Source organism: Rosa chinensis, chromosome 2, assembly GCF_002994745.2.
Source record: "Rosa chinensis cultivar Old Blush chromosome 2, RchiOBHm-V2, whole genome shotgun sequence".
Lineage (NCBI taxonomy): Eukaryota > Viridiplantae > Streptophyta > Magnoliopsida > Rosales > Rosaceae > Rosa > Rosa chinensis.
The window spans coordinates 86,549,464-86,574,329 of record NC_037089.1 but is presented as its reverse complement, the minus strand read 5'-3'; the positions used below and the strand labels follow the sequence as shown (position 1 = coordinate 86,574,329).

The window sequence follows — 24,866 nt, the reverse complement described above, 5'->3', positions numbered from 1 at the left end:
CCTTATCTCTTCCTTCAAACCTCCAATAAAGCAAGACAAAAGCACCTCAGGTGGAAAACCAGGTGCCCTTCTTGATAGCTTTGTGAACTGTTCCATGTACCCTTCAACAGTACCTGTTTGATTCATTCTAGCCAAGGCCGCTTGGTATTCAGACCTATTGTAGCTGCTGAATTCCCGCATTAGCAAATCAGCCAACCCCTGCTAGGTACTTGGAAATTCATGCCTAAACATATACCATCTATCGGAGGCTTTATCCGACAAATGCATGGTGGCAATTGATAGCTTCCTATCTTCAGGTATTTGATAAAATTCAAAGTACTGATCTGCCTTGTTAAGCCACTCAACAGGATCTCCTCCACTAAACACACTGAACTCCAATCTCATCTGCTTCATTGTGGGTAAATTTGGATCAACATGGGGTGTGAACAAGGGATTTGGATATACTTGGTTGAGTGGATAACCATAGTTTGGATAAGTGGCCTGAAATGGATGCTAATGAGTGTTTGAGACATGGTGAGTGGTAGTAGTAGTGGCATAAGTAGGTGGTATGTGAAGTGGTGGTGGTATTGAATGTGAAAATTGGGGTGATGCAATTGACAGGGAAGGTTGGACAACTGATGATGGGAAATTGATCATGGTAGTGGAATAAGGTCCCGAGTAAGTCATTGTAAAAAGATCAGGACCTTGCATTGTTGGACTAACTCCCTGCATATTCAGCATATTTCCTTGCATCATTCCCTCTTGATAAGGGCTAGAAAATGTGTGGTAAGGTTGTGAGTAGCTTTGATGGTGAGACTGATGATTAAAAGTGTTACCAACAGAGTTACTAGCAAATCCCATTGACCCAAAACTATGCAAGGGTTTTGATCCCACATCATTCACCATAGTCCGACCACTACTACTACTATGAACAAAATTAACAATATTCAAATCAGGAATAGTAGCCACAGTGGTAGCAATCAACCCACTAGTAACTTGCAGAGAAGAGTTAATTTCCACACCATCATTCAAGGCACCAGTAACCAATTGAGAGTTGTTAAGTCGTGAAACGTTACCCTCAGATCTAGCCACTGGAGATGAACACAAAGCGGTCACTGATGGGGATGAGGCGACTGGCAAGGGTAGAGATCCAAATCGCACTGTTCCATCTGGCTGAGAAATCGCCATACTCCCCTGATTGACGAGCTCCGGCGAAGGAGTAGGGATGTGCTCCTTGACGATGGTTGTGAGCTGTTGCTTGAACTCATCCATCAGCATGGATTTGAAATTGGTCAACGAAGTGGCCATGGCTTTCTGTAAGCAAGCCTGCATCGCATCGAATTTTGAGCTGGTCTCCTCCCAATGCTCTTGCAGCTCATACTAGAGGTGGACAAGCTCGTCGGGAACGTGGAGCGGCTCGACGGCGTGTGGTGGAGAGGAGGGTTTCGATGTGCTCCTTGACGATGGTTGTGAGTTATTGCTTGAACTCATCCATCATGATGGATTTGAAATTGGTCAACGAAGTGGCCATGGCTTCCTGAAAGCAAGCCTGCATCGCATCGCATTTTGAGCTGGTCTCCTCCCGATGCGCTTGCAGCTCATACTCGAGGTGGACAAGCTCGTCGGGAACGTGGAGCGCCTCGATGGCGTGTGGTGGAGAGGAGGGTTTCCCACCCCCTTTGAGCTTAACCATGATCGACTGGCTTTGATACCAGTTGTTAAGGAATGAACCCTAACTGGAGAAAATGCAGAAGGAGAAAATCAAAGATAAAAGGAAATTAACAGGTTTTCATTCATGGTCTTAGAGTTTACAGAGTGAGGCTTATATAGCCCTTATCATGTGGACACGTGTCGCACATGGAGTGAGCACCCCTAATTGAACCCTAACATGCATAATTGGACTTAATTAGACTAATACGGTAATTAACTAACTCAGCTAATTGATCACGTGCCAAGCATGAGCACACTGCTGCTTCTCCCAGATGGACTAGGAAATCCATTTAAGCTATTTTCGTAACAGATCCAGATTTCTTCTCATAATCTCCTGGGCTGGGCTAGGAGACTACAGCTGGTCGTCGGTGACGAAATTCCGTGTTGCTCCCCGGTTCACTGCGGAGTGGGTTGTTTGGTGGCTGGGTTGTTTGTGCCTGGTGCTTGTAGTTGGCGTCTGCGAGGAAGACTCTAATCAACTCGGGGTCTTGCAAGTTGGGGCAGATCGGTTCTGGCCTAGTTTATCGAACGTGCTGCGTTGGTGGTCCGGTTAGCTTGGATATAGAGGGGAGGCAATCTATGGCCTTCAGGAGTAATCTACTGCCGAATCTTGCAACTAATATGGTGTTGCTCATAGTGGGTTCTTGGGCTTGTAGTTGGGCCTGGGGCTCTGGACAAATTCTGAGTTTGACTTAGCTAGGCCTAGTTCATGGGCTCTCAAGGAGGGTGTCTTGCCACCCTCACTTGTTACTTAATGGATTGGGCAGGCCCGTTCTAAGAGTTTTAGACCTCATTGGGCTTGTTTTGGGGCTAGTTATGGTCTTCAAGTGCCAATCCATTCGGATCATGATTTCTTCGAGAGTTGGTAATTATCTCGACTATGATTGGTGGATTTCAAGCTGCTTATGAATAAGGAGGTGCTCCTATTTGTTGGCTAAGAAGTGGCCTTCTGTTGGTACCACAATTGCTAATGGGAGGCTAGTGAATGATTTTGTCCTAAAAGACATGGAGTTTCTTTGTTTATAAGTTTGCCTTGTAATGAGTTTGCTTAACTTAGATTAGGGTTTCTGGATTTTCTTGCCGACTATCTTTTTGTAAGTGCATCTATACTCTAGCTATTGGCAATCTGCCGGCTATTGATTCTAATGATATCAATTTCTATTAAAAAAAATTTCAAGTAATCTCCAACCTCATTATGTTTTGTTCCCATTTATAATCTGATTTTCGCATTATTGAATTCTCTCATTATTTCGTGTTGTTCGAAAAGCTTACAAGAAAGGGTAAATTCCTCCTATGGTACCTGTGGTATTGCTACTTGGACAGTTTGATACACGATGTATTAAAGGGGACAGTTTGGTACCTGAAGTTAGACTATGTTTGACACTTTGGTACTTCTGTTAATTTTTCTGTTAAATGTAAGGATAAAATTGACATTTAGAATATATGTATAAAAACATAATAAAAAAAACATGAGTTTGTGGGTTGATTGCCGTTTTTCAGAATTTTATAGGTATGAATTAATGTTTATGAGTTATGTTGAAGGTGAAATATTCGAATTTTATGTTTAAAAAAATATAATAATCAGATATTTTTTTTGTACTATTCTCTATGAATCCATTGATTTTTCCTCCTCTTCATAAACACAATGCGATGATATTATTTGGTATTATTTTAGGTCTTCATCATTTTTTGTGTCATTTAGGAGAAAATGAAAATGAATTAATGCTTTTGGGTTATGTTAAAGTTGACATAATTGAATGTTATGTTTAAAAAAATTTAATTGTACGAGACTAGTTTCAATGGAGTACTCTCATGGGTGTTCACTATATGATTACTATATTTCTAGAACATAAAATTCGAATATTTCACCTTCAACATAACCCATAATTAAGCGTTAATTCATACCTATAAAATTTTGAAGAAAATTAACCCACAAACTCATGTTTTTTTATTATGTTTTTATACATATATCCTAAATGTCAATTTTATCCTTACATTTAACAGAAAAATTAACAGAAGTACCAAAGTGTCAAACAGAGTCTAACTTCAAGTACCAAACTGTCCCCTTTAATACATTAGGTATCAAACTGTCCAAGTAGCAATACCTCAGGTATCATAGGAGGAATTTACCCTACAAGAAACTACTAGTTTTGTCATTCGCGATCATGAATTCATGATAGCAACCTCATTGAAGCATGACCTTAGTGCTGTTGTTACATAAACTTTAGCCCTTGGAGAAGTTCTTCGTCGAGGTAAAGTTAATTGTTTCACTTGTACGGTTGTACCAACTTAAAAAGTTATTCTAAGCGTTTAATGGACAAATTTCAGTATCATTCATCAAATTTATTGGCATACCGAGTTGCTTGTTATTCGTTATATACACATGTTGGCAAGATTTTATAAGCAAATCTCTTTCAAACAAATCATCATAGAAGTCAATTTTGTTGCTTACTCCATGACCGTTTTTTCCTTTTTCTTTCTAATATATATTTTATATATCAAAATCAGTCCCTTAATTCCTCTGTACACCATATATAAGTGCTTTCCAATTTGCTCAATTAACCAGAATATGCCCCAGTTTTAGTTTGTGGCACTCGCCGTTTTTAGTTATAATAAGAGAAAAAGTTCATTTCATTTTTTTTTCATTTTTTTTTTGTAGACTGAGGTAGCAAGTCATCTCGGTTAGTTAGCGAGTTAATAAGACACTCACCCAATTAGTTTTTGGATCGAGGTCTACGGGTAACTCCAACAAAGCTAAGGTGCACGAACTCAAAGACCCCTCAAACATACTGAGCCCCCATAAACTTGTGGGAGTTGACACTCGAATTTTAGACATGAGGGTTTCGTGCTAGTTCGCTCAACCAACCTTACCACACTAGGTGATTTATTTATTTTTTATTTAAAAGAAAAAAGATTCACAAGAGAAGTCTTCATGTCCAATATCATTTGATCTAATAGTATAAGTCACTTTTTTGTAAATAGGAGGTTGTGAAAAGAAAAGGAGTTGAAATACATCGAGTTTGACTCATAAACTGTTGTTATTATGTGAGAAAAATAAAGATAAAAAAAATTGTTACACTAAATCAACTAATAATAAAATGATGAGAAAATGTTACAAACAGTCTATGAAGTTTGAGTCGTTCAATACTTTGGTTCCCAACAAAAACATCATATTGGTACATCAAAATCAATATTTGACATACTTTAGTATCATCCGTTAATAACACCGTTTACTCCTCTATTACTTTCAAGGATATTTTCATCTTGCCTCTCTCTCTTTTTTCCTGCCACAAAATCCATCATCGTCTTAATCAAGATAATTAGTCATCGATCACTAATCACAAATAAGAAAAATGCAATAGCATAAATAGTACTGGTATCTGCAAAATAAAAAGTAATTAGAATAGCTACTAGTTAACTAACATTAGAGATGGAAAGATAAACATTCCCTTGGTAAAAAGGAGGATTTAACCATATTATTAACCGATAATACTAAAAGTATATCACTGAGATTAATTTGGTTGTACTAATGTAATAGTTTTAAAATATCTAAAATAAAAATGTCGAATGACTCAAACTTCAGAAGTTGCTTATGATGATAAAAGAAACACACTGAATTCCCCTATATAACGGTTCGTTTATTTTTTATGTTACCCATCGGCCTACCCGAACCGGCCCTTTTACCCGAGAATGAGTTACTCGTGCGGCACTGCCTGAGCGCCCCTGAGAGAAACACACCAACGAGGAAATTGAGGGAGGCAATGGCAGACGAACCCACCCCAGAACCCGGAACCAGCACCTCCCCCTCCGCCGTCAACGGCGGCAAGACCGTCAACGAATGCCAGGACATGATTCGGAGAAGCCTCCGAAGTACGTACTCTCCAAACTTTTTCTTTCAACCAAAAACCCAATCTGGGGTTTTGGGTTTTAGCCTCTGTTTGATTTCCATTTCCGTTTTAGGGTTTAGGGTTTAGGGTTTTTGAAATTGATTTGCTCTGTTTTTTTTTGGGTACAGCTCCGATGGTGAAGTTTCTGCTGGAGCATCTGGAGAAATCTGGGTGTGGGATTGGGGACGGGTTCATCAAGGCTGTTCATTGCGAGAAGAAGATTGCCGGAGGATACACCCGCGGCGGAGGGGTACTACACATTTTACATTTTCTCTTTTGTTTCGACTACTTTGTTTTGATATTGGAATGATTTTGATTGTTACAAACGTGACAAACTTCACTCTGTAGTTTGGGAATGAACTAAGTCATGTCATTCCTAGGATGAGTGTTTGCGTTGTTTGGGAAGCTCTATAGCTCTTTTAATACTGGAGCTTTTCTACTTTTGTGTGTCTGTAAGAGTGTTCTGTGAATAGAAAGAAATTTGGGGGATTTGAGCCTGCGGCTAATTTTCTTTGCTGTGTTTTGTGAATGATTTGTCTTTTCAGATAATGGTGTGTAGTAATCACATGAACATGCAAGATGAGGTCAACCAAGTAGTGATACATGAGCTAATTCATGCTTTTGATGATTGTCGGGCTGCAAACTTGAACTGGGCTAATTGCGCTCATCATGCTTGTAGCGAGGTGTGGATAAAATGGAATTTGAATCTTTTCATTGGACTTGGTGCTGTGTATTTATTTGAACCTCAAGTTTATTTGTTTATATACTATATTTCTGGAACAGATTCGTGCTGGCCATCTTAGTGGTGATTGCCACTATAAACGTGAATTTTTGCGGGGTTTTATGAAGATTCGAGGCCATGAACAAGTGAGTTTCTCAGCTTCAATTGAAATAAGAAATTGAGATACCCTCTTTTGCTTACTTCCTTTGCATACATAGTGGAATACTCTGTTACCTTAATTTTATTTGGAAACCTTAATGAAGCCAAAGTTGCGCAAATTTTTTAATCCAACTTGGAGTATTAAGTCAGGCTTATCAATCTGGATCATGATCATGGTCTCTCTCTCTCTCTCTCTCTAGCTTTTAAATTGCTTTGTTGTTATAATGGTATAAAACTATAGACTATATTTGAAGAATGACCTTATATAATAGACGTCAAGCTCAATTCAAGTTCCTACTTGCTCTGCGTATTACAATCAATTGTAGATTCAATCCCAGAGTAGGTGTATGTAATGTCCTAAACCAAACCCCAGTTGCATCTGTTGACACAAAGGAGTCTTTATATGCCCTGGTATACTTTAAACTTCTATTTCTTAGAAAAGAAATTCACTGCAGACTTCTATGTTGGAAGCTTCTATTAACGGGATTTCAATTTTGACATTTGAAGGATTGCGTGAGACGAAGAGTTATGAAATCGGTCACTGCTAATCCCTACTGCTCAGAAGCAGCAGCAAAGGATGCCATGGAAGCTGTGTGGGATGTTTGTTACAATGATACGCAGCCCTTTGACAGAGCCCCTTGAAATACAATGACAGGTATCTGTATCGGAGACTTGGGCCTTTTAGGAGAAACGTTGTTATTCTCCGGTTTTAGTGGCAAATGATATATTTCAGTAACAAGATTCATTTTTTTTTTCAAGAAATTTCCTCAAAGTGTTCTTTCGCACGAGGAAATCTTACTGTTACAGATTGTCATACAGATTGTACAACAATGATTGACATTTGCTTCTGTTACATTTCAAAAGAATAAGAATTCCCTTGTTAGCTTTTGCCTTCAATTGAAGGAACAATTTACTTTCGGGATACAACTAATGCGAGTCCTCAAGTGATAAGAGGATTAGTGTAGTATGCGCTTCATTTTCTGGAGGCAAGAAAGTAGTCAATGGGGTGCTCATTGCCTGTAAAAAGTGTGGAAACAATAGCAGACTGATCCGCCCTGTGGATCTAGTTTTGACATCAGAGGCCAAACATATATAGTTGAAAGTTTATTTATCTATTATCATTATTTTTCTTTTTGGCATCACAAATGTAATAAACAGTTGAAAGTTGGAAGCTAGAATGAAGCTAGCCAAATTTTAAATAGAACTACAGTGCAACAAATTGAAAAACATGTACATTTCAGAGGAGTTTGAACCATAAAAACACAATGACGTTCAAGTAAAATTGATCACTCTGGTCATTTATTATTGCAAAATCTTTTTTTTTTTTTGATACACAAAATCTTTTATTTAACATGTGTGAGGTCTGCAATGAGACCATCCACTTTATTTATTGGTAATGCTAACTAGGTGAGCCTGGTCTGTAGTCAATCTCCATATTAGCACTCAGATCATGATACTAAGGATCTCGAAAGGGAGAGGGAGCCGGGCTTTGGAAAAATAGGGCGTTGGCAGATTAGTGCTTGGGGGGGATATGGGGCTTGGCAGGCTTCGTCATGCCTGGTCCTTTGGTGGCTGAGGGAGCTGGAGCTGAAGCCTTGGGAGCGGAAGTTGCCTTGCGGGATGGTCCCTTGTGATCCTTGCCTTTCGAGGGACCGGGAGCGGAAGCTGGACCGTCCTTGCTTCTATGCATGCCTGGTCCTTTGGTGGCTGAGGGCCCTGAAGCTGCCTTAGGCGCGGCTGCCGCTCCATCTTTCTTCTTCTCTCCTGCTTTCGCTGAGTGTTCAGCTGCAACCCCAGCAATAGCAATGAAGAGGAGAGCAAGAACAATCATTTCGCGGCGTGCCATCTTGTGTTTGTGTATTTCTCAACTTTGCTTTGCTTTGGAAAGAATGTGGAAGATGTGTTGATGAAGAGGGGGATGGAAGGGAATGCAATTTATAGTGATTTGGGGTAGAGGGAGGAATTTTTGTGTACCGACAAAGGAGGGAGCTTGTGGTTGGTTTACAAGACCTATTGTTAGATTTGTCCGAAAAAAGAGAGGAAAAAAAAAAAAAACCTATTGTTAGAAAATAAATGAGTCTCTCGTGTTTGTAGGATTTGAGAGGAAGCCAATTCAGAATCACTAGATATCAAGACTTTGAGATTTTATTTCTAAAAATTAGATGGATACTAAGTCTAACTATGTGTGAAACTCGGAACATTAAGGGAAAATACATGATATTATTTGTAATTTCAATTCTTTTTTCGAGAGAATCATAATATATTGGAAAATAAATTAAATCCTTAAAAAGTGGTTAATGCATGGCATCACACTAATCTATGCGACTATGTGTAAACATTTTTAGAAGTATGGGCAATATAAAAGCAATAGCAAACTTTATGTTATGTTCCACAGTGAATAACATTGTATATATTCTTCGATTTTACTATATGATTGTATTTCGTCCTTAGGTTTATCCCACGTGGTGAGGTAGGGAAGTGAATTAGGTTAGATTAGGATAGGTCAAGGTTCGATTCTCTTGTAAATATATATTATATAGGAATGCTTTAGAGCTAACCGGTTAGCTTCGTACGTATTAAGAAGTTACGCATCTATTAAACTAACTTTTAGGTCATATATTGATATTTCCATCATTCATTTTTTAGGTCCCTATGAATATATCACTTATGCAAATTTTCAGCCAAATTGATAATCGTTATTGTTAGGGTATTGAACTAGATCAAATCAATGGACGAACCGAATCTGTTCAACCTAAACTATTCGATGTTCATAATTCTTAAATCACCATTAAGAATATCCAAACAATCATCAATTTGACTGAAAATTTATATAAGTGATTTACTCGTAGTTTTTAGGTCCCTGAACGGTAGAGATGCTAATATGTGATCTAAAAATTGGTCTAAAAGATGGTTAGCTCTATAGCACTCCTGTATATATTGTTGTCTTTTCCATAAAAAAAGGTTGCTAATCACCCGATCTTCTCTTGCCACAATTGGCAGTGTTGTCTAGGGATACAAAGTATTCATACGTTTTCTTTTCGTGTTATACGCTCTATAGCTTGCAAATAATTAGGAGCTTTCGTTTGTGTTAGAAGGTGGTCAATATTTTTAACTTATCTATCATACAGAAAAGGAAAAGTTTATGGTGTATACACACATTTACAAATGTTTACAGGGATCAAGTACCATTTTCCTTTTGGTTTAGCTAGTCTTGAATAATTGAGCACATGCATTATGTTTATTGAATAAACTTTACTCGGAGGAATTTGGTCAAACCTTTTTTTTTGAAATAAAGATTCGTTGCATTAGATGATCAGCCAAAAAGCCAAAATCTACAGACATTTAAAGACAGAAAAACAAGCTTCTATCTAAGCACTGCAAACTCACTATAAGTCATGTTGAGCCCGCTATTAAAGCGAACCCTTAAACAAAGAACAACTCCGTGTCTTCTGAAAATCATCTTCTAGCCCTCCATCGCTAGGCAAGCAATTGTGGTACGAAAAGAAAGTTACTTCCCAGCAAACAAATAGGAGTCAATTCCTCATTTATAAGCCGTTTTCTCCAGTCCAACTCAAGATAATTACCAATTTCGTAGAATCATAATCTAATTACGACTAACACTTTAAAGACTGTAAAAAAGCCAAATAGCCCAAGTAGGTCAAATTCTCAGGCCAGGCCTGGTCAATACTTTTTGGTTTCAACACTATGGGAAATTCTCTCTAAGTGCATTGTTTATTCTACCTTGATTTAGTATTATTGTTTGTATTAATTGATCCCGGTTATCGTTGGAATTCTATTATTCCCCCTCAAGATAAAAATAAAAAAAGTGACCCTTCTCATCACCGGCAGCTGCTTGGCCATTCTTTTCTCGTCTCCCATGGCTACGCCTCCAATTTTCTCCTGTAATATATAACATCAACTCGCGTTTATGGGTTTGACTGTTTGAGTTAAGATTTGAGTCTCAGTATTAATTAGAATTCGCAGCAGACAAGAGTGTACTAATGATCATATTTGTTGCTTTATTAATATCAGTGGGTTCATATTGCTATCAGATTCGCAGAACGTTCATAGTTTATAGTTCGATTTCGATCAAAATTCATACATGAACACTAAATCAATGCTGCAATTAAGCTAAATTAATCCAGAAAGCCAAAAGTTCTTAAGGAGAAAATTAACTGACAAAATATTGAACTGCTTTAGGACAAAAGTTCTGGAAATGGATGCTTTGGGCATGATTAATGATTTGAATGCAGTAGATATAAATTGGTTGGTTGAAGGTGTTTTGTTTGAGGAAGTGCGAAATCTCTTTCACTTATTCACTTCAATTATATGTACATATAGCCTTAGGAGATGTAATTAGACAGCCGGCCGCCGCCCATACTTTAATTAGCTAAAAATGCGCTTTTGTTTCCTGCATTTCAAGTTTGGGTTGAGGAGGAGCCACAATGGCTTTCATGTGTATTTATTTCTGATGTGAATACTCTAGATTGCTTATTAATGCAATTCATATTTCTCAAAAAAAAAAAAAAAAACCTGGAAGTGATGAAAGTAATAGATACAAAAACCTAATCCAGGAAAAAGGAGGGGAGAAAAATTAATCATACGGTATTATATGACGAACAATCTCAGATTTGTTACATATATAACAGTGGAGTTCTTCTTTCCATTCCTCCGGTAGAAACGTACAGGGGAGTGATGGGACTGTATCAATATGATCTTTTATTATTTTTCGTTTAACTAACAAGGCTCACTGATCATTAATTAGGTCTATGCATGGGGAATCAGTAGTAACGGAAAGCAAACAATTAAAAATGAAACCACAACTAGTTAGCTTCCTCGATCTATGATGATCTAGCTTTGAATGAGCCTGGAGAGATCATCAGTGGGATAATCTTCATCGCCTCCTAAATCTGTATCTGGTCCTTCGGCTTCGCCTTCAGGGGAATCAGCGGAGTCGCTGCTTTCTGGGGCAGAGGCACCATTACCATCGCTGTGGTCTTCGGGGGAAGGCGGAGATGAATTGTGACTGCCCGAAGGGGCTGGGGAGGAAGCGTCGCTGTCGCTTTCGCTTTCGGTGGGGGCTTCCGACGGCGACAAGGATGGAGGGGAAGGTGGTGAACTTGATGGTGCTTCATCTTCTTCTTGTGATGTAACCCCAACAATGGCAACAAAGAGGAGAGCAAACACAAGTACTGGACGTACCATCTTGATCTCTTTGTTTGGTAGTACCATCTTGATATCTTTGTTTATTTGCTTTTGGCTATGACTTTGATTGCAAGTAAATTTTGCATTTAAAATCGTCTTAATTTGTGGTGCTTTATACATAGACAAACAAAGGAAGTGCAATTGGTTTTTGTTGGTTGGGCGAGGTTTGCGGGTAATGATCGGATGTGTTATTATTGTATATTAGAAAGAAAACAAAGACCTTTCGTTTTGTGTGTGTTCGCCGGATTTGGAGGAGACTAGTTTGAAACTTTCTGTTATAGATCGATAATGCATGCAATATATGCATGATATGTCTTCGTATTATTGATTGCTAGCTTATATATGCGAACCATCGATCAATGATCATTCACATACATGAAAAGTTTGAAACAATTTGCGATCATATTTCTTATGTCGCAAGCTAGGTTTAGAGTGTGATCGACACGATGAGACCTGAAGATGATAATTTACCAATTACCATGCATATATGCTGATGGTTTGACATCATGTGTGAAGTTATAGGCCTAGCTATTTCTCGATTGAAGATCATGGACCGTGTTCTAGCTAGCATATATATATAACTTTTTTTTTTTTTTTGAATTTGCAGAAGCTATAACATATCTATAATGATGGAGCTATAGGAAGAACAAAAAAAACCCTAGCTAGAACACGGCACATCAACCTTTGAAGATTCCCATGTCAGCTAGAACAGTCACCCGTAAGTCCTCAGAGAGAGAGAGAGAGAGAGGTTTTGTCCAATGAAATGCAGATGAAGTGAGAATGTGGGTGTTTGAGGAGACATTGCCAAGTGGTGAGAAACTCACAGATGCCATCAACACAAGAAATGTAAAAAACTTTGATCTTGAACTACATTTTCTGTTTGTGCCAATTGTTGCAGAACTAATTCTTCCTTCTATTTATTCTTATGTTTCTATCTTTTTTAACCTCACTGTGTATGGCAGAGGGAGGAAGAAACAGGAAAGTTGCAGAAGCTTTCGCAAAGAACGGAGGGAAAAGTTAAAGCTTCTCAAATTGGCACATGAAACTTGTAAATACTAAATAATAATTTCAGTATTACCTTAGTGTTTGTCATCTGCAGGGTCAAAATTAAATTACAGGTTTAATCATGGCATTACTCGCAGTTGTTATTGAATTAATTATGCACAACGCGCGAGAATGATATATATGAAACATATATTAGCTCTTTTTACCTTGTTAGTAGTATGTGGTGGCAAGTTGGGAGGATTTGTATTGTGAGTGCATAAGCAAAGCTGCAGCTTGAATAAATTAAAATGGATAATAATTTATACAGATGTAATACCATTAACAAACACAGTCTCTCATGAGTGAATACTCACACTTCATCAGAAGAACTAAGAATAATATATGGATCGGAGGATTTATGAAGTCTCTTTCTCTGACAAGAAAGTATGTGTTTATCATTCTATTTATGTATGTTCCTTTCTCTTTTATGTATGAATGTTCCTTTCTCTTTTATGTATGAATGTTCCTTTCTCTTTTATGAAGGGCGAGTCAACAGCAAAACAGGTTTATGAAGTTTAAGCCATGCACACTGTGGGTGGTTACAGTACTTTAATTCCTCTGTATATCAAGCCCAATCCTATATCAAGTTGTTACATTTCTTTCCTTTGTATTACAGTTCTTTCCCATATATACCAATTCACAAATATCACACAAATTAATGAAATTAAAATTTATCTAAAGTTTCTCTAAAATTCTTCATCGATTCCTGCATCTGGTCCTTCAGCTTCGCCTTCAGGGGAATCAGCGTAGTAGCTGCTTTCTGGGGCATAGGCATCATCACCATCGCTGCCATGAGTGCCATCTTCGGTTTCGGGGAAAGGCGGAGACGAATTGTCACTGCCCGAAGGGGTGGGGGCTTCCTACGGCGACGAGGATGGAGAGGAAGGTGGTGAACTTGATGATACTTCTTCGTGTGATGTAACCCCAACAATGGCAACAAAGAGGAGAGCTAGCACAACTATTCGATCTGCCATCTTGCATTGATTTCTTTGTTTCTTTGCTTTTGGTTATGACTTTGATTACAAGTAATTGTTGTGTTTAATTAAAATAGTTTTAATTTGTGGTGCTTTATATATAGACAAACAAGTGACGTGAAATTTGGTTTAATTTGTTGGTTGGGCGGGGTTTGCGGGTAATGATCGGATGTTTGAGAAGAACACCATTATTAGAAAGGGAACAAGGACCCTTCATGGCTTCATTGTGTTTGCGTTCATAGGGTTTAGAGAGACTAGTTTGAAACTTTCTTTTAGAGATCGATAATGCATGCAACATATGGATGTCTTCGTATTATTGATTGCTCATATATGGGAACCATCGACATATGATTTTTTTTTTTTTTTTTTTGGGATGGAATGAACCATCGATCATTCATGCATCATTCACATACATGAAATGTTTGAAACAATTTGCTTATATATTCCTAAAGGTATGTAAAATTATGGAACACGTTTTAGCATGTATATGATTATATATATAGACACACACACACAACACTACTACAAATTTCCTCAAACCCCACTGATTTGAATTAGTCCCTATTGGGACAAAGGAGACTGATAACAGTGGCTGAAGGCATTAGCCACCATGCAGCCACTAATGAGGAATCAGTCCCCTCTATAGCAGGTGCTATTGGGGCAAAGGGCACTGAAAAAACAACAGTGGAATAACTTCATCCAAGGCAAGACAGAATGTAAATTAACCCACACTGATGTTAGTGGCTTTGGAATACCACTGATATCAGTGGCAAATTTATGAGATTGGATTAAAAAAAATAAGGTGCCAATTGGCACCTCTACATTCTTGTATTGTACCTTATACTATATTTCAGAATGTATCATACAATAAATATACTAACTAAAAAGTTACAGATGCACCCATCATCCAACTGTATTTTATATAACTAAGACTCTTCATCCCACAGCTGCAACTCTTCTTTGATACGGACAACCTGCAAATTACATCAAGTAGTTAGTTCTTATTCTAAGAATTACACAGATGGACATCTTACATATTAAAAACATTACAGTGAAGCTAGAGGTGTCTCTTTGGGTGAGAGAGAGTGCAAAAGAAAATGTAGACAGAGTGCACGATGACTATAAATCTATAATACGACATGTAATAACTTGAGCTTCCTAGCCAATCCTAGGACAACTTCATGGAGCAGTACCCATTAAGTAATAACGATATGATCCTATGTTTCCAGTAGCACCTAATACCCTAAGTCAACTTTATGAGAGCAGCCAAGTGCAGTATGTACGTAATAGATCATAAAAGTAGTTTATCAGATTAGTAATCTTAGTATGTTTTAACGGCTAGAGAGTAATAGAGAGAGAGAGAGAGCAGTAGCTGATATTTGTTTTTATTACTCTATGACGCTGTCTCTCTCTCCCTTCCAGCAGAAGTAGAAATTGGAAGAACCATTAGACTACAATTTGTCTCATAATGTATCAAGATATACTGACCCAAAAAAAATGTATCAAGATATGCTCCACTCTTACAACATAAAATGAAGTAAATCATGCACCATAGTATAAATTTGTACCAGAACTTGTCGTTGGCCTTGTGCTTTTTAACCTCATCTGCAATACCCAAACCCTGAGAAGATTATTATTTATTGATTAGAATATAGGATAAACATTTTGATAAGTACAGATCATCAGCCTCCACAATGATATGAACTAAACCCAATTAATGAAAGAAATGCTGAAATTGATTATGTAGGCAGCAGAGAGATAATAAGAGGAATACGACTGGAGCAAATTCTAGCCTTATAATACCAATTAGCCAAAATAACCAAACTCACCTCATCACAAAATGAAAAGTTCTTGCATCCTAGGTTGAACAGATTTGAAAAGCATAAATGAAAACATATAGTAGGAAAATGAGAGGTGTCATTTTATTTCTGGGTGCGTTTAAGACTACCAAAGTTTACTGCTGACAATTAGTTGAGCACTCACCATCATAGAAGTAAATTACTATTGAATCTAGGGCACCAAAAATCCTTATCAGAATTATCAAGCAACGATAAATAGAAGGCCAAGGTACTAACTAAAGTCTTCACTAATATAGATATTTTGGCATTCAATTTTCTTCAGTTGCATTATATTATAACTCGGTTTTTTCAACAACTGAGTGATGCCATATTGGCAAAACCTGACAAGAAATGTGTGTAGATTCCTTGTAGCTTTTCATGATTGGACCTTTAGTCTGATTATTTCCATATATAAAAGCTCACAAAAGGTTGCAACTCCATGTTTTTAATCCCCTAGTGGTCTGCAAATGCCTCATTACAGTTCTCACTTATATCAATGAATTCTTCTTAAGGGTCCTGGTATTTAGCCTGTAATACTGTAACTGCAGCACTAGTTTAGTGTATCTTATGAGTTTAGGTCCGTATTATTAGAAGGAATGAAAATTTACCCATGACAAAAGGCAATCAAATAGCAGTGATATAGATATACACCAAAAACAACAAACCAAAACAAGGACGGAACTTATTGGGAAACATGAAAAACCAAGGCAGGTGAGTGTATACAACAAAGACATAGAGATAAGGCAAGAAAAGTCTAGCACCTCCATGTTCTGGAAACAGAGAGCTAAATTCATCCACATGTCATTCTATGTGACTGTTAAGTGACCATCCACCAGGTTAGAATAGAATAAGGGCATTTCCTGTAATAGAAAGAAAGAAAAAAGATACAAGTTATGCCCTTTTATCCATGTATATCAACAACTTTTGTCCAAAATAAAATATAGTGACAAATTATAATAATTAATCAAAAGAGAAGTAGGATGTTACTAATAGAAAAGGAAATGCTGAAAGCAAGCAATGAATCTATAATTCACTACTTCATAACCAAAAGAGAAGCATGATGTTAGTAATAGAATCTTTACTCAAGTACAGCTTACAAATATTGCAAAAACTTCAAAAATACCTTGCACCAATGGAAATTTGCAGAACTATTTCGGTTGTTCCCATAATCTACTGCTGCAAATTGGGATCCTTGCCATTGACCGTGCACCCAACCGAGAGAATCTCCTTGGCGGTCCTGCTCAGACGAAAACAGAAACCAGATCATGAAGACTTTAGCAGTATTTAAAGTCTTACAAAGGGTAAGCAATAGAGCCAAGAGATTCGTAATTGCCTAGAAGAAAACAGAAACCATCTCAAAGCCACATCGGTGACTCACTTGCTCAGCCCTTCAAGCCGGTGCTCAAAATAGATAAAAGAAATCACTTCAACACAGCACAAATTCCTTCTGCAAAAGAACCAAAAAAGTTACCCTCCATAAACTTTTCCTTTTCTTCAATAAGAAAGAACATGACCGCAAACCCAAAAACAAAAACACATCTTCATATGCTTCTAGACCTAACGAACAAAAACCACAAAAAAAACCCTATACTAATTTCAGTGTAAGCAGAAGGCAATGTGAAGCAAAAATTGAATAAAACTCATAAAGGTTGAATCTTTCTTGCCTTGGAGATGCGAGACTCTCTGCTGCGGCATAGTAATGTTTTGAACTTTCGGGTTTTCAGAAAGCAAAATCAATGTTTTGAATTTCAAAGGTGACTGCTGACAATCTCTTCCTTAGCCATTGATCTGGTCTTCATGATCTTGTTCCATTGCTTGGCGATCTCGAATTCTCGATGACGAAAAGAAAATTGAGAGGATTGACGAAGAGAAGAAATAGAGGGCGACAAGGCAGAGAAGAAAGAGTGGACAGAGATAGATCTAGATCTAGATATACTTCTCTCTCTACTCACGTTTTTGCAAAATCAAAATAAGCCATTAATATTTAATCCCAACGCATTTATTTACCACCGATAAAAGTCACTATTGTCCTTTAATCTGCATGCACGGGTCATAATACCCACGGATCGGCAATGATAGAGCCACTATTGTCATTAAACTAATAATATGTTATCTGTACTGTTCATATTACCCACTGATGATCAGTGAGAGCAAAAAAAATTAAAAAATACACACCAATTTTTCAGATAAGTGTATCACTGTTCACTTTGGGGACTGATTGGTTTGTGGTGGCTAATAAAAAGGTGCTATTGGGGAAATTTGTAGTAGTGCAACTTACGTCACAACATATCTATAATGATCGAGCTATAGCTATAGAGAGAGAACAAAAAGAAACCAAATGCATGTGTTACGCACATCAATAGACCTACAATATTCTTCGACCTTTTAAGATTTCCATGTCAGTTGGAACATTCACCTATCAGTTGAGAGAGAGAGAGAGAGAGAGTATCGTGTTTTACTATTCTATATATATGCTTGAAGAGAGCTAACCTGAAGGATCCGGAAATGAATGACATAAAACGGTGCGTGTGGTGCTTAAGATGATTATGACTGCGATATCGATATTCTGCCTGACCACCTCTCTCTCTATCAACTTGAGACACCTGAAGCTACAGTGCTACTACATTTTTCTGCAGGCAGACACTGTACGTACAATTCCCCTGTCTCATCGATTTCTCTGTCTGTAATGATACCATGCATGTATATAGAGCTTAATTAGCTGATCGATCTCCTGGTTTACCGCTTACCAACACGTGTGCATAGTTTCAGCTGCTGTGACTAGTTGCTAGTACGTTGCCTCCAACTCCAACGCCAATGTGGTCGAGTACTACTGAAGATTATTCACTACCTTCCTGGAGGCGAACTGTGCACAATAGCTTTGACCCCTGATCGAGAGGGAGACCGTCTACGTACTCTTCTTCAGTTCTTCTGCCCCAAAACCCTAATTAACTGGGTTTAATTACTTGTATAATTATAGATCTTCCTGAGCTCTTATGGTTGGTTCTTGTATATATACTTTATAGCTAGACTGAGATCTGCTTATCATGATGAAGATTTGTGATTATAAATTAATGGCAATAATTAGTCAAAGAGTTGAATGTCATTTCCTGTCATATCAGGTTATCATTTCTTCATGCATGCTTGAATAGACTGACGATTTTCTACAGGCATTGACATGGTAATTCAAAATTACTTAAAAAATACTAGTCTAATTTTACAGGCCAGCTAATTAAGTGTGTGATTTTCAAATTCTGTGCGATCATTTGTATCATAATGTATTATATAGATTATGGACTAAGCTACTAAGATAGAGGTAGGCAGGCTACTTCGATTCACCGGCCTAGCTAGCTACTTTATTTTCTATTTTGGCCGACAAAGGCCATAGCCGAAAGGAAAATTTTGCTACTTTTAATTATATTCTACCTGTAAAAAAATTGGTACATTTAATTTTACCTCTAGAATCTTGCTTCAGTTATATATATAAGTACTAGTACGACGCATTGCAGCAATGTGTAGCGGTCTTCTTCTATTTGTGGAGAGAATAAACGCCTAACGCGAAAATTATTAACAAGAAGTTAGTATCACCTAATTATATATTTTAATTTTAAAAAAAAATTATCGCAGCAATGTAGAATGCCATGTTTGAAAATGCAAAATAATTCCTAACTGTTTGCTTTGCTTTTACTAATTATATTTTAGGTTATGTTTCTATGTTTCAACATGAGCCATAAAATAGTAAGTTATACGGTAAAATTCTTCCACATGCCAAATTAATACATGTGGGTTCAGATGGCTTGGCTAAGCTTAAAAGTGCATATACACATGGAAAATGCCACTCGAGAGGAGAAGACACACGTCCTTCCATTCCATGAATCTTGTCATCTACACAGAGATGTAATGTAATATCAAAATGCCTTCTAACTTCAGTCAATTCCCATTGATTGATCATCAGTGGCATTGTAAAAGTTCGTCATTGAAGAATGCAACGGTGGAACACTATTTCAATCAAGCACCGCTTGGCAACAGTGGCTAGTCATCGGTGGGCTTTGGCCATCTTTCTAGTAGTGTGTATACATGTGTGGTTCATATCACTTGGATATTAGTGCATTTGAAACTTTCAATGAAAACTTCTGTTTGCTTTTGTGGGGGGAAAAAAAGAAAAGAAAAGTCGAAGAAGAGTGTTTGTAAAATAAGTAAAACACTTTTGTAAACACAAATAATACATTCTGAACGGGGTGTTGATAGTCTGTTTTATAACATTTGTGGAAATTGGAATGCAGAAAAAAGTACTATATATTGATCGATATGGAAGACGAATTCAAAATACATCATGTAGTTATGTCCGATTACCTATATACTTGACGAATTATTGTTTGACATTAGTATATAGACTATACGATGTATGTGACATAATTAGGACGGTTGCCCTTAAAATGTTTCATATATAGCAAATTCTCTGATAAATGATAATGCAATAGTGATAAAAGGTCAATATAAGTTCCACACTCTACATTTTCAGAAAGTGCACAAATGTACATAAATAAATAAATTTCCAAAAATGCGAATGAAACTGTTTTTTTTATCTTGCATCATTGTTTTTATTAACAAAAGAAATATAGAAACAACAACTACAACAACACAAACCTTTTAGAAACAACCCCTCCTAGTTGATTCAAACGGAATGCTGAGAACTCATAAAAGGGGGAGATAGTTATGCCATACAGCAAAGTCCCTATCTTTGAGATAAAAAGAAAATAATTTATCGGCTACAAAATTAGCATCTCGGAAGATATGTCTGAATATGATAAAAGCAAAAGAGACTGCAATTCTGTTGATATCATCCACCAAGAATTTTTTTTTTTTTTGGCAAACTGGAGATTAAGAGAGGCAGAAAGCCTCCAAAACCATAGAATTTATTGAAAAAAAAAAAGAGATTACAAAAGGAGGGGGACCAAACCAAACCTCCCAAGCAAAAGCCAAACAACTAAATCAACACCAACTACCGAACATGAAAGTTTGGTAGTCTGAGTCGATCTCTATCACAATTAGCATGAATAAAAGATGGAGTCAAATCCCACCAAATGAAACCTTCAGAGGATGAATCATAATTTGCTAAAGCATCAGCAACATAATTACCTTTTTAGAAAATATATGAAGATCGGAATTGCATCTGGGAAATGTAGTGCAAGCAATTATTCCACGCTATACGAAGCTTACAAGGAATCAAATGAGAAGATTGGATGAAGTTGAGAATGATGGCAATATCAACCAAGATTTTGATACCGACAGATTTGGATTCTGCACCATTATTTGCCACAAGAATAGTCAAGTTAGGTTATCAGTATTCCTAGAAAGGAGGAGGCTAATATCAAATGCGAGCATAGGGGGCTGGATGGTTTCACCATTCATTCAATTTCTTTTTGGACATTCTTTCCACATGCATCAAGCATCAATTCCTCCTCAAATTTGCGTATCCCAAACGGAAAAATAGTCAAAACTCCAAAATCCAAATCACAAACCAAACTAGATTTCATACATAATATTCATTTATTATCGACTCATTGTGTTTAAAGTGAACAATACTCCTCATAGTTTGGACCAACCTAATAAAAAAATGAGATAGAAACTAGCTAGAATTACGTGGCAAAACATCAAGGAGGGCCAGCATGAGGATTTAGGAGGACTAATCCAAGCAAGTAAAATCACTATCAGAATTAACTTTTTGAGATTTTGATTGGGAATAGAAAGAGAGAGAGAGATAAATCCAAAGTCCAAGGCTCCAAGCATACATTACCTTTTTTTTACCTATATATCCATAGTCTCAAATGGTCCCTAGAGGAGATCGCCGGATTTAACTGGGAATACACATCGACACATCGTTTGTTCCGAAACGTGTATGGCATCTCCGCCCCGACGAGTGTCTTCTCCCCTCTTATATTCTCTCGCTTCTCTCCCTCTCTTCCAGGCATTACCCATTTACCCTTCTTCATTTCTCTCTCTCCTCCTCTCTCGCTCTCTCTCCTCTTCTTCTTCTTCCTCTTCATCAATGGCTCCACAGGAAGCAGCAGCTAGTGTGGCCCAGAAGAGCTCCTCCATTGATGAACCTGCTCCTCTAAGAAACAGAGTCACAGTTGTGGGCAGTGGCAACTGGGGTAGTGTGGCTGCTAAGCTCATTGCCTCCAACACCATTAGGCTTCCTTCTTTTCATGGTAAATTTATGTTTTGGAGGTTTTCTTTGCATGCAAGAATGTGATGTTTGTGAATTATGTGTGTGCATTGTGAGCAACTGAGCAGAGGAATGTTAAAGATTGAAGCTTTATGGTGGTTTCCTATAGGATTCAGTGTGAAATGAATAGAATTTCCATGGTTTAGTCTAGGCTTTTGTGAATTTTTGGAGCTTCTGGTGAAAACCCTTTTGGGAATTATCATTTATGTGTGTGCATTCAAAAGAATGAAGCTTTATGGTGCAGTAGGTTGTGATTACTAGAAATAGCCAATGTGAAATGAATGGAGATTTTCAGATGCTTTAGTCTAGGCTTTTGTGGTTTTTGGAGATTTTTAGTGAAAAGCCATTTTCTCAGTTGGCGTTTTATGTACAATGAAATTCAGATGAAGTGAGAATGTGGGTGTTTGAGGAGACATTGCCAAGTGGTGAGAAGCTCACAGATGCCATCAACACAAGAAATGTAAAAAGCATTGATCTTGAACTACATTTTCAGTTATATTAGTTCCCATATGTATTTCCCATTGTAATCTTCCTATCGTTTTCTGTGATAGGAAAATGTAAAATATCTGCCTGGCATAAAACTTGGGAGAAATGTTGTTGCAGACCCAGACCTTGTTAATGCAGGTACTCATTTTCTCAGCAAAAGCTTTGCTGACCTTGTCAAAGTTACTCTGTTGTGTGGTTGGAGCAAGTTTTTAGTGATTCTAATGGGGGAGTTTTGCAGTGACTGGTTCAAACATGTTGGTGTTTGTTACTCCACATCAATTCATGGAGGGTATATGCAAAAGACTAGCAGGGAATATAAGCGGGGATGTGGAGGCTATTTCCCTTATTAAAGGAATGGAGGTCAAGATGGAAGGCCCATGCATGATCTCTACACTCATCACTGAGCAACTGGGTATCAATTGTTGTGTTCTAATGGGAGCAAACATAGCTAATGAGGTTATTAGCCCTCCTTTTCAATCTATTTTTATAGCTTCATGTGCCAGATATTGTACACCAGCCTTTACTGAAATTGGAGACTGCTCGTGTAGATTGCTGTGGAGAAATTTAGTGAAGCCACAGTTGGATACAGAGAAAACAAAGAGGTTGCAGATAAATGGGTTCAACTGTTTAGTACCTCCTACTTCATAGTCACACCTGTGAGTGCGTGCTGATCATAAACATGGATTTAGCGATTTAATTTACCTGAAATAACTACTGAAGTCGCATTTTGTTCACACTTGGGTTATATGGTATTTATAGATCCAAGATGTGGAAGGCGTAGAACTGTGTGGTACCCTGAAAAATGTTGTGGCTATAGCAGCAGGTTTGTATATACTAATGTATCTCTCCCTTCTCAAGTTTCAATGAGGAACAAAGAGTTTAATCACTAATGGAACAGGTTTTGTGGATGGCTTGGACATGGGAAATAACACAAAGGTAAGTTCAAATATTTGTACAAAGGTTGAACACTGGTCTCTTCTGCCTTTTCTATTCATTTTGATACGCTTGTATGAATGACCAGGCTGCAATTATGAGAATTGGTCTAAGAGAGATGAAGGCATTTTCCAAAATGTTATTTTCATCTGTCAAGGACAGCACCTTCTTTGAAAGCTGCGGTGTTGCTGATCTCATCACAACATGCTGTAAGGAAGCTTGAGGATTTCTTCCTCCTATTTATTCTTATGTTTCTCTGTTTTTAACCTCACTGTGTATGGCAGTGGGAGGAAGAAACAGGAAAGTTGCAGAAGCTTTCGCAAAGAATGGAGGGAAAAGGTAAAGCTTCTCAGTTTGGCACATAAAACTTGTAAAAACTAAATAGTAATTTCACTATTACCTCTGTGTTTGTCATCTGCAGATCGTTCGATGAGCTTGAAGCAGAAATGCTGCAGGGTCAAAAATTACAGGTTTACATAAGCAATTATCATGGCATTACTCACAGTTATTGAATTAATTATGCACAATGAGGATGATATATATGAAACATATATTAGCTCTTTTCACCTTGTTAATAGTATGTGGTGGCTAGTTGGGAGGATTTGTATTGTGAGTGCATAAGCAAAGCTGCAGCTTGAATAAATTAAAATGAATAATAATTTGTACAGATATAATACTATTAATAAACACAATCTCTCATGAGTGAATACTCACACCGCATCAGTTCTAGAGTTTAGAAGAACTAAGAATAATATATGGAAGATTTACGAAGTCTCTTTCTCTGACATGAAACTATGTGTTTATCAGTCTATTTATGAATGTTCCTTTCTCTTTTATGAAGGGTGTGTCAACAGCAAAAGAGGTTTATGCAGTTTTAAGCCACCGTGGGTGGTTACAGTTCTTTCCGCTCTTTGCAACAGTTCATGAGATCTGCATTGGCACTCTTCCTCCATCAGCCATCGTCGAACACAGTGAGCGCACACCTAAATAGCTGGTTTCCTCCAAGACCACCGGTCATTGTTCATGGATCAAATGACAGTATACATAAGTGATGTTCAGTACACGAAAGCAAGGAGAGGACTTGGGTGAAGTTCACCTTTGGAATGTTGAGTCACAGAGAAGCTTATGCAACAATATATCGTTGCAGGCTCAAAATACAGCACCTTGTTAGAAACTATTTTCGTTGACAGTAAATTAATGAAATTAACATATCTCTCTAAAGTTTCAATTCCATCTTGTTTGTCAGTTCAAGTTTCAATTCCATCTTGTTTGACAGTTCAAGTTTCAATTCCATCTTGTTTGACAGATTTAACTTTTCTCCTTTGTATACTGTTCTAGTAAAATACGAGTAATACAATAAAGGATAAGAGAAATTGAAATCCTTTTACACTGTCTAGGCAAGATAAGAAGATTAGATATTTTTTATTGTTCTTTGACAACAACGTTTCATACAACTTGACAAGGATTGCTACCGTTTTGGTAATATTCCATAACGTCACCTTCTCTGGCCATAGTAGTTTCCGACCTATTTTTGTCCCTTGGAACGTTTCTGTCAATGTGTTTGTCAAAAGCTTCTAGTCATTTCCAAACTTGGCCTTACAGTAAACACGGAACACACCTTCCATAAAACTTATGGTCATTTCCAAACTTGGCCTTACAGTAAACTAAAGCAATAATTCAATATTCACAGGCATAGTTCAATTG

The 24,866-nt window shown here is 37.5% G+C and overlaps 3 protein-coding genes and 3 long non-coding RNA genes across 6 annotated transcripts; 3 read left to right on the top strand and 3 right to left on the bottom strand.

The window, feature by feature from the left end:
• Positions 1 to 5,335: 5,335 nt before the first annotated feature.
• LOC112188443 (mitochondrial inner membrane protease ATP23) lies at positions 5,336 to 7,362 on the top strand. Its single transcript, XM_024327558.2, has 5 exons — positions 5,336 to 5,559; positions 5,705 to 5,826; positions 6,122 to 6,259; positions 6,360 to 6,443; positions 6,964 to 7,362. The coding sequence occupies exons 1-5, from the start codon at positions 5,337 to 5,339 to the stop codon at positions 7,096 to 7,098; spliced, it is 702 nt and encodes a 233-aa protein (XP_024183326.1). The 5' UTR covers position 5,336; the 3' UTR covers positions 7,099 to 7,362.
• A 3,945-nt stretch (positions 7,363 to 11,307) lies between these two features.
• On the bottom strand, positions 11,308 to 11,688 carry LOC112185310 (anther-specific protein BCP1). Its single transcript, XM_024323550.1, has one exon. It carries the CDS (start codon positions 11,686 to 11,688, stop codon positions 11,308 to 11,310), a length of 381 nt encoding a protein of 126 aa, XP_024179318.1.
• Positions 11,689 to 11,987: 299 nt separating this feature from the next.
• On the top strand, positions 11,988 to 14,654 carry LOC121051939. Its single transcript, XR_005807540.1, has 2 exons — positions 11,988 to 12,507; positions 12,624 to 14,654. It is a non-coding gene; the product is annotated as an uncharacterized LOC121051939 (long non-coding RNA).
• LOC112188798 lies at positions 14,403 to 16,970 on the bottom strand. Its single transcript, XR_002931563.2, has 5 exons — positions 16,896 to 16,970; positions 16,641 to 16,754; positions 16,279 to 16,377; positions 15,248 to 15,300; positions 14,403 to 14,653 (listed from the first exon to the last, which is right to left on the bottom strand). It is a non-coding gene; the product is annotated as an uncharacterized LOC112188798 (long non-coding RNA).
• A 212-nt stretch (positions 16,971 to 17,182) lies between these two features.
• Positions 17,183 to 20,801, bottom strand: LOC121051940. Its single transcript, XR_005807541.1, has 3 exons — positions 20,654 to 20,801; positions 18,971 to 19,066; positions 17,183 to 18,552 (listed from the first exon to the last, which is right to left on the bottom strand). It is a non-coding gene; the product is annotated as an uncharacterized LOC121051940 (long non-coding RNA).
• Positions 20,802 to 21,228: 427 nt separating this feature from the next.
• Positions 21,229 to 24,395, top strand: LOC112187489 (glycerol-3-phosphate dehydrogenase [NAD(+)]). The gene is made up of 11 exons (XM_024326307.2): positions 21,229 to 21,726; positions 22,127 to 22,203; positions 22,295 to 22,367; positions 22,468 to 22,685; positions 22,778 to 22,885; positions 22,989 to 23,052; positions 23,128 to 23,165; positions 23,251 to 23,371; positions 23,447 to 23,501; positions 23,584 to 23,632; positions 24,004 to 24,395. Exons 1-11 carry the CDS (start codon positions 21,414 to 21,416, stop codon positions 24,151 to 24,153), a joined length of 1,266 nt encoding a protein of 421 aa, XP_024182075.1. The 5' UTR covers positions 21,229 to 21,413; the 3' UTR covers positions 24,154 to 24,395.
• Positions 24,396 to 24,866: the final 471 nt, after the last annotated feature.